General features: G+C 46.0%; 1 protein-coding gene across 1 annotated transcript; it reads left to right on the top strand.

Annotated features, from left to right (window-relative positions):
• Positions 1–9,206: 9,206 nt before the first annotated feature.
• On the top strand, positions 9,207–9,632 carry KCNE5 (potassium voltage-gated channel subfamily E regulatory subunit 5; the record flags this gene model as incomplete). Its single annotated transcript, XM_084259288.1, has 1 exon — positions 9,207–9,632. One exon carries the CDS (start codon positions 9,207–9,209, stop codon positions 9,630–9,632), a length of 426 nt encoding a protein of 141 aa, XP_084115414.1.
• Between the last annotated feature and the right edge of the window lie 271 nt (positions 9,633–9,903).

Genomic DNA, 9,903 nt, shown 5'->3' with positions numbered 1-9,903 from the left:
CCACGGTGTATGCCAGGCACAGTTTGGAAAGGAGTTGAGGGGTCCAAAACTGTTTCGTGGGAAATGAGCAGGCCCCATCATGCCTATTTAACATCATGCTGGATGCAAAAAAGAGCCACTGAAGCATCTTTGCCTTAAAGTCAAAATTAAAACAAACAGATGGTAGTTGACACAACTGGTCTTGATTTTTCTCTTCGCATTTAATTTCAAGTCAAGCTCTGCCTACTCATTGTGGGAACCAATTCTCACATAGTCTGGGTCCTGATTCCAACAATTCCGAAGTGTTCCCATATCATCTTTCAGCTCAGAGGCTCTTACTGAAACCCCTGGTGCCGCTGAGGCAAAGGAGGCTGTGCCATCCCTCATCATCTATGGATGAGGAGAGGTAAACTTGGCTCATCTGCCCTGAGCTCTCTAAGGTTGAGTTAAACACCCCTATTCTGGGTCCCCCAGCGCTGCATGCTTATTATTAATGAGGAAATAACCACAGCTGACAGTAATGAGCATTTGATATATTCAAGGCACTATGCTAACTGCTTTATAAGCATTATTTTATTCAACCTTTGCCACAAAATCCTGTAGTAAGCACTTTACAGAAGAGAAAACTGGTACACAGAGAAGTGTTACCTTTTCTCAAGGTAACACAGCTGTGAGGTGGCCAGGCCAGAACTGGATGCAGGTTTGTTTGTTTGTTTTTTTAATAGAGGCATGTTTCATTTATTTATTTATTTTTATTTGTTTGTTTGTTTATATACATGCACTGGGTACAGTCAGAAGTGCGGGAGGGTGAGAGAACTCACCAGAGTCAGAGGGGAGAGCAGAGCAGGTAGACTGATGAAGTACACTGCTGAGGGGAGCAGCGGGAGAGACAGGAGAGGTCTGCCGCGCCATGTGGGACCCTCCTCCGGTGGCCGGGGAGCAGCCGGGGATCGAACCGGCGCCGCAGAGGCCGCGGGCAGCTTCGCAACCCAGCGCTCAACCGCTGCGCCACCGGGGAGGCCCTGGATGCAGTTTTGTCTGATGCTGCAGCTGCCGCTTTTAAACGCCGCGTTCTGCTATTTGCCTCTAATAGGGCCATTTCCACACTCCAGTTTGTAAGAGTCTGGGTAGCCCCTGCCCCCCAGAATGTTAGCTCCATTAGGCAGGAAACAAGTCTCATCTGATTCCCAAAGTCTAATTCATGGCCTGGCACACAAATGGGCAACAAACAAACGTTTGAGACAAAAACATTCGACCTAACAAAAAACCATTCTAAAGGAAGAGAAAAGTCCAGGTTTCCACCAGATGGTGCTGTTGGAGTCCAAGAGAAAAATGCCCTGAGGACACTCCGATTCCTACTCCTTTCCCATGGAATACCCACCCCAAGTATTCACATTGTTTTCTTTCCCGTTGTAGAGAAGACTGAGTGGGTGGGAGAAACATCGTCAAGATAATGGGTAGGCATGACTTGACACAAAATTGACAATTTAATTTTTACCTTTTGTTTTGTCTCAAAAGGCAAGGTTGACCTTATTCTACCCTTTTAGATTCATGCATTTCTTTCAAAGATCTCAAAGTAGTTTTCAGACTCCAGTTACCATTTTACCATTTTTAAAACTAGAAATAAGATCTAAATTTCCCAAAGCATTGACTGATGTTATGCAGTGGAATAGAAAGGTTTTCTCACTGGGAGGCAGGGGAGTAGGATTCTGACAGCTCTGCCATTAACTAATGGGGCACTTCAGGAAATGTCCTTCTTTCTGGACCGCCATATCCTTAACTAAAAAATAAGGAAGTTAGATAAGACTTCCAATAGGAGACTTTCCTCTTTTTTTTTTTTTTTTTTGTTTTCTGCTAGCTTCTGTGCAAAGGATGTACACAACATCCTAACAGTGTGGGGGTCAAAAGGATTTTAGAATTTGTTTCAAGTCTCAGCTTGGCCACCTGTAAGCTGCACGACTTTGGGCAAGTTTCTTAACCTCTCTGGACCTCAGCTGCCCCATCTGTCCAATGGTAATGATATTGTACCTACCTCACAGGGTCCTTGTAAGGATTAAGTAAACTAATGCACACAAAGTGCTTAACACAGTGTTTAGTTCACATGAGATTTCAGTGAAAGCTATCACATAGAGCTGACTGACGTTTTAGCAATTTTAACAAGAGTTTGGATATACACTTAGTAGCCAGCAAAATGGGTGGGGGGGGTGGCCTCTAAGTGATAAATCACAAACAGGCTTGCTCCTTTTATAAGTATAAGGATAAATGCATTTCATTGGTATATGACAAGGCCTAGTCTGTGATTGAGGCAGAGAGCTACAAGGTAAACACAAACAATTGGAATCTTTATATATTGTTGGTGTGTGCAAAAAGATACAACCATTTTGGGAAAACGTCTGACAGTTTCTTATAAAACAAAACTACATCATCCCTGTGACCCAGCATTTCCACTCCTAAGTATAAACCCAAGAGAAAGGAGAACTTATGCCTACAAAATGATTTGTTCGAGAGAATATTCATAGCAGGTTTATTTTTAACAGCCAGAAACTGGAAACAGCCTAAGTGTCTAACAACAGGAGAATGGATAACCGAATTGTGTTATCATCATACAATTGTGTTACTCCCTGCAAATTGATATTTGCAGTGACATGGATGATTCTCAACAATATTAGGCCAAGTAAAACAAGTCTTATACAAAAGAGTTCATCTTATTTGATTCCATTTATATATATTTTTTATAATAGGCATAAGTAATCAACAACAAAAAATATCCAACAGTGGTAGTTTCTAGGGGTGAAGGGATGGAGGGGGTTGCTTGAGAAGGAGCAAGAGAATGTTTTCTTGAGTGGTGGTAATATTTTGTATTTTAGCACAGGTTTAGTTAGGTAGTCACACTTGTCTAAACTCAGAAAACATACAATTAATGTTCATGTATTTCACTTCAAAAGGAAAAAAGAATAATGAGCACAATTGAACTCTAGTTAAAGATAAGTATGTGGGAAACTCTTAGGAGTGAAGGGCACAGGTGCCTGCAACTTCAAAAAGAAAAAAAAATGGTTAGCTAGACAGATGGAGAGATGGTTAGTTGAGGGATGGATAAAGCCAATATAGGAAAACATTAGTGGCAAAATCTAGCTAGTAAGTAACAAGGTATCCACTGTGAAATTTGTTCAACTTTGCTTGCTGTATGTTTGCATAACACATTTTTGAGAAAAAGTGTAACCACAAAGTTCCACATCCTGCACAAAATATTTTTAAAACCTGACAAGGGCTTCCCTGGTGGCGCAAGGGGTTAAGTCTCAGCGCTATCAAGCTATCGCCAGCCACTGCAGCACAAGTTCCATCCTCAGCCAGGGAGCTAACCCATATGGCACAGCAGACCTCTCCTGTTTCACCCGCTGCTCCCCTCAGCAGAGTATTTCAGTCAATCTATCTGTTCTGCTCCCCACTGTCTCTGGTGAATCTTCTCACCCCTCTGCACCTCTGGCCTACATCCCAGCTCTTGTATGCATAAGTAAATAAAAAATAAATCTTGTAGGAAGACAGATTTTAGACATAGGAAAATATTTCCTGGGCACCTAGTATGTGGTAGACACTGTCCCAGGCCAAGGGAGGGATACTAAGAGAAAGAATATATACTCATCCTCAAAAGAATTGTAATGGCTCTCTGACAAGCATCATATCAGTTTATCCTATACTGCGGGGATGCTAAGGAGAGTGAAGTTTATCTTGTCGAAAAGATGTCTTAATTGTTCTCATCACGAAAAAGAAATGGTAATTATATGATGTGATAGAGGTGTTAGCTAACACTGTGTGATAATCATATTGCAATATATAAATATATCTAATCAAGACATTGTACACCTTAGACCTGCACAATGTTTTATGTCAATTATATCTCAAAAAATAATGATTTGTAAAAAAAAAAAAATTGAAAACAGGGAAAGTGTCTGGCACTGAGACATGTTGGGTGGTTCTTGCTGCAAATAGAATTGGGTGGCATCTTTAAACAAGAGCACAGAAAGTCTTGAAGGCCACACGAAAGTGGTCATTTGACAATCCAATGAGGAGCATTCAAGAATTTTGAGCCAACAAGAGACAAGCTTAAGAAAGTTCTGGAGGAAAGGCTACTACAATAGATATCATTACTTTAGGGGTGTTCCAGACTAGGGGTTTATCATGTACCTGCAATAAGCACAGAGAACAGATCGGAGCATCCATAGGAAAGAAAGTGGTTCAGAATAACTCAGGGTCTCTGAAGTCCAAGAGGATGACACCTTGCTATGATTTTCTGAGAAATAGTTATTTTGCTGTACCCCTCTTCTACTTCTTTGTCCCATGATATTGGGATTCTGTAAGATTATACTATTTGTGTGCCACTAACACCTATTTTGTTAGTTCATTCTGACTGGTCAGTATCCAAGACACACTGCTGTTAAATAGCTCTAATATCACCCTGTCCACCTTTTAGGGTTGCTGTAAAGTTATTTAATATAATGTGTGTAATATGTCCAGCACACCCTAGGCATTCAATAAATGAGATCAGGTACCATGCTTGATGCTTTAGAATGTGGCTTAGACCCACCAAGACCCCCAAGAAGTCTCTAAAGTAGACACTTGAAGGCCCTGAGGTTCATTCCAACCCATATATATATTTTATTTTTATCAAATCCTGCACATATTCCTATGGAACAACTGAGACATCCCATTGGACCCAATGAACTGTCCCATTTATTCTCCTCCTTCTTTAGAGAAGGACCTATTGGGCCTCCCCTGGTGGCGCAGGCAGTTGAGTGCCGCCCTGTGAAGCTGTCTGCAGCCTCTGCAGCGCTGGTTCGATCCCGCCAGCCAGAGAGGGTCCCACATGGTGCGGCAGACCTCTCCTGGCTCGCCCGCTGCTCCCCTCAGCAGTGTATTTCGTCAGTCTGCCTGTTCTGTTCCCCGCTCTGTCTCTGGTGAAGCCTCTCACTCTCCTGCGCATCTGGCCTGTACCCTGTTCTTGTATAAATAAATACATAAATCTTAAAAAAAAGAGAGAGAGAGAAGGACCTACTAACGTAACTTGTGGCAGGTCAGACCTTCAAGATAGTATCGCTAGGAACAGGTAGAGTGGGGTCGCAACATAGCAGATGACAGTGAGCTCAGAGCTCAGACCAGCTGTTATTTTCCTTTTTCAAACAAGGCCTTAGACTTTTGTGCTCAAAGCTTGGGTCCAAAGTTAGAAATCTTTCCAACTTCAATTTCAAACATAGATGATGCTCAATGCTCTTCTCACTGGCCCCTGATCCTGGAGTTCCCTGCCTTTCCCCAGTTTATGAAGAAGTGGCCATGAAACTTCTAAAGCCACAGAATGTTCACCAGTGTGACTTGTTCACCAATGTGTTTCTCAGATCCAGTGCAGTGCCTTGTAGTGTAACATGCAATAAATATTTGTTGAATGAATGAATGATTCTTTCTCAGTATCCAGTTGGTGCTTCATAAAGCCCTTTCTTCCCCTCCCTCAGAGCTCATTGTAGCTTTGCCAGCCTCTTGGACTCCAACAGTGCTACCATCTGTGCCCGTCCTTTGGCAACTAACCAAACGCAACACAGTTCAATTCAACCAACTTCCATGGAGCTGCACTATTGGCAGGAAACACTCAGTCTCAAGGAATGGTAAAAACATTTCCTAGCTCATGGCGCCTCAATTGTACTTTTAAAACAACCTTGGCATGAAATAAGACCTTTTCCAAGACTTTCTGAAAGTCTAAATACATGATTATAAATGTCTTCCCTTTGTCAACAAGCTTGATCACCATTCAGGAAATAAGTGAGCTCCGGAGGATGGATAAAGAGATGATTATTTGACAGGTATGGGGCAGGTGTAGACTGGGGGTGGAAGGGTGGGCAGGAATGAGACCCAGTCCTTGTCTGATGGATTTGCAGTTTCATTAGATGGGGTTGGCATCTCAGCCATTCAGGGCTGGTCTGTGACTGGGACTTGAAGAGATGCCCAGCAGCCCCTTGAGTGAAAAGAAAGCCAGAATCCTCCACACACCTGTTGTTTTTTTTCTGAGGGTTGGGCCTTTTTAAATTTTATGACTATTCTCCATTCCTGTTTCCACCCCTTCTACACATCTCCCACTCCCCATGCCAGTCTTCTGCAAGTTGGCAATTAATGCTTTTTTTTTTGTAAATGGAATTAGAGTTAGTTTTGTATGTGTTTATTAAAACATTATTTTTAATAGCAAATCCCTAGAGATAATAGAAATCTTCCAATAAGGATTAATTTAAATAAATTATGGTAGATACAGAGCCTGGAGTACCATGTATACAATAAAATGGTGTAATAAGAGGTAATTGACATGGGAAAAATACACAGTATGTTAAGTGAAAAAGATAGGCCACAAAGCAATGATGTGGGATGAATGTGTGCAAATGTGTGCAGCACATGTACATGCTACTGGTAATTTTTTTCCTTGGTTTATTTTTGTGTTTTCCAATTCTTCTGCATTGAGAGCTACCATTTGAGTTAGGGCACCATTCCGAGGGGTGTACTGTAAAGACCCGGGGAACACAAACAGGGTATCTAGCAAGGCTTTGTTCAGTCAGTGGAATTTGAGGAAGATGAAAAGCACAGAGTATTGGAGAGAAACTCTGGGAACTTGCTTTGGGGAGGAGTGCAAGGCAAGGAGATGGTGTCTATTGGTGGTAAGGACTTAAGGCCCACTAGGGAAGGCTGGATCCCATTAAAGAAGCAATGGGGAGCAACTCTGGGTCCCTGAACATAAGGGTGCACTGATAGAAGTAGTGTTGGAGGAGAATTATTCTTGCCACCACACAGTGGATTGGGTTGTAGGCGGGGACATCTGCCAGAAAACTCTGTTTGCCTATTTGATCTGAGGTAATGAGAGCTTGCATTAAGCTTGTTGCAATAAAACCAGAAAGGAAAGAGTGGATGGATCTGAAAGACATTAGCAAGAAGGAATCAGACCCAGAGAATGAAGTTTGACTGAATATATGCCAGGTGGTAGGTGAAATCTTGTAAGGAGACACTTTCCAAGGAAATGGATGTTAAGAGAGAATAAAACTGAGGATTGAGTCTTCAGGAATTCCAAGAGTTAATGGGAGAAGGAAAGAAGAAGAGCCAGAAAAGGAGACAGAGAATGATGGGTCAGAGAGATAAGAAGAGAAACTTGAGAATGCAATGCCATGAGAGCCAAGGACAGTTACAGGAAGAAGTGGGTGGTTGATGGTATCAAATTTTTCCTTGAGGTCTGAGATGCAAACTGAACTGAGACCCTTGAATTTGGCCAGGGGGTCATTGGTGAACTCAGAGAGAGTGGTTATTGCAGAAAGTGCTGGCTTCTAGAAGGTTCCAGGGAAGGGAGAAGTAGGGAAATGGAGGCAGCACATGGATACCACCCATGTAACAAGAATAAGTGAAAGTGAGGAGTGAGAGTTAGGAGTGAGAAGAACCAAGTCAAAGTTTACCATTCTGTCCTGCTACTTAACCACTTGAACTTGTTTCTTCTGAAAATGGAAATAATGCTACTATTTCAAAAGGCTGTTGAAAACACAACATAACTTTAAAACATAATGTTCATGGTATGTTGAAAGGGCTATTTCTTTCACCCTCTCTACCCAGACAATGTTATAGATTCTGGGCATGTTTTAATGGATAAGTGGAGTCTTCTAGCTTAACAGTCCTGTCCCTAGGTTGGTACTGCTTTGTGAATTGCCTCACTGTGTCCTGTGGCATCTGTCCTGCTACTTCACATGAACAATTCTTTCCTGAGCTCCTCAAAGGCAAGGGCATCAAGGTAAAGTCATTATGAGGGAGTCAGTGGTCACAGACAGGTGGAGTATCTGTGATACCTGGGTAGAGGCTGTTAAGACCCTGGATATCATTTGGTGCGGACCTCACTCAAATACAAAAGGCTGCAGTCCCTGGATGGTTGGCTGAAGGTGGCTGGGGCAGAGCCACCAGAAAACCTTCACTCATGGTACATGCAGATCAAAAGCCCAGCCTGTGCCCAATAGTCTTGAACAGGCAGCTTGATATTCAAGGTGTGCACAAAGGCATGTAGTTTTCTTTCATGCTTTCTATTCTCATTTGGTAACTGTGTGCAACCAGACCTGACCAGCATGACTTTCTGGCTTTCCTGCTCACTGTCTACAAATCAGAGGACTGATTTGTACAAATCAGTCCTCTGATTTATAGCCTTTTTGTTCATTATGCTCAGTCTGTTTCCAGTTTAACATACTGAGCACAAGAAGGGTAAATGTGGTAGGGTAGAGGCACTGGAGTTTTGATGGTGGGTCAGTGGCCTTTTAAATGTCCCTGCTCCTTTCACATGGAGCAGAGAAATTTTGTTTTCATTCCTGGGAAGATGGCTTACCCACAGAACACGTGGATGGCTCACTCACATGCTAAGATGGGTGGGTACCCCCGAAAGTATGACAGTGGATCAGAGCAGGGGTACCTATGAGGAGGCTGGTATTATTCTCTGAAGCCTTTTTGGTAGACCAGGGAGTCCTGCTTTCATCTCTTGCAGGTGCCCAGCCCTCCAGCCAGCAAATTTGGCCTGGGCATTTTTGGAACAAGATGCTCTCCTGGGGCTCGAAGAGTGAAGGAGGGCTAGCAACACTGGCCAAGGCCCTGGTCTGTGAGAGTAATTGCCGGAAGAGGCAGACCAGACTCAGCTTCTGCGCTACTGAAGCTCCTAGGCCCCGGGGCCAGGGCCCGCCTTTAGGGGCCAGGGCCCGCCTTGGGGGGGGCCAGATGCTGTATCTGGCCCAAAGCCGGGCCTGCAGGGCAGGTGGCCAGTACTTGGAAGGAATTCTCTTTGGCCTCCCAGGGTCCGGGCTTGGCCCCAGCAAGCTGCCCAGCCAGCCTGTGCTGCCTCGGGCCTCGCGCATTCCGCGCCCCCGCCCCCTCCGCCCCTCTCCCGGCCTCGCCCCCTCCCTTGTCCCCTTCTCCTCCCCCCGCCAGCTGTCCCCTTTCCCTGGAGCGGCCAGACAGCCGGAGCCTGGGAAGAGGCGGCCCGGGCCGGAGGGGGCGTGGTGGGGAAGGGGAGGAGGAGCAGGGGTGAGGGGATAAGGAGGCCCAGGCGGCGGTGCCCCCAGCCACTGAGCCGCCCGCTGGGGAGCTGGGTGCCTCCGCTGTCGCTCGCTTGCTCGCTTGCTTCCCCTCACTCAGGGGGAAAGGTCACCTGCGTCCTGGAGCCGCCTTGTCCCTCCCCGACAGCCATGAATTGCAGTGAGAGCCAGAGGCTGCGAACCCTCCTGAGCCGCCTGCTGCTCGAGCTGCACCACCGGGGCAACGCCAGCAGCCTGGGCGCCGGCCCCGGCCCTAGCATGGGCATGGGGGTGGTGCCTGACCCCTTCGTGGGCCGCGAGGTGACCAGCGCCAAGACCGACGACGCTTATCTCTACATCCTGCTCATCATGATCTTCTACGCCTGCCTGGCCGGAGGCCTCATCCTGGCCTACACCCGCTCCCGCAAGCTCGTCGAGGCCAAGGACGAGCCTTGCCAGGCCTGCACCCAGCACGAGTGGGCCCCGGAACGCGACCCGGACGACCCCGAGACGGCCACCGGCTCTCCAGCACAGGGCCGCCGCCAGCCAGCCCCTGGGGGGCTGCCCACCCTCAGCCAGGGCACTGAGGGGGTGTAGAATCAGGCTTCGCTTGCTTGCGCGCGCCCTCCTTATCTCGCTAATGCCAGGATGCGCGCTGGTTCCTTTCCTCCCCTTCTAGGGTTCACCTCACCTGAGGCCCAAACAGTGATGAGAGGCTAGGAGACCTGGTCCTGAAAGCTCTGGAAAAAGTACCACCCTGTCCCACTCCTGGCTAGTTTCTCTCTCGCCTAGGCCACCACCCCCCAACCCCGCACATCCAACTGCGCTAAACTGCCTCTGCTTTCTTGTCTTCAGCTAGCCCTGACAC

This window comes from Talpa europaea (genome assembly GCF_964194135.1).
Source record: "Talpa europaea genome assembly, chromosome: X".
NCBI lineage: Eukaryota > Metazoa > Chordata > Mammalia > Eulipotyphla > Talpidae > Talpa > Talpa europaea.
The sequence above is the reverse complement of the archived record's forward strand: the minus strand, read 5'-3'. Positions and strand labels throughout refer to the sequence as shown.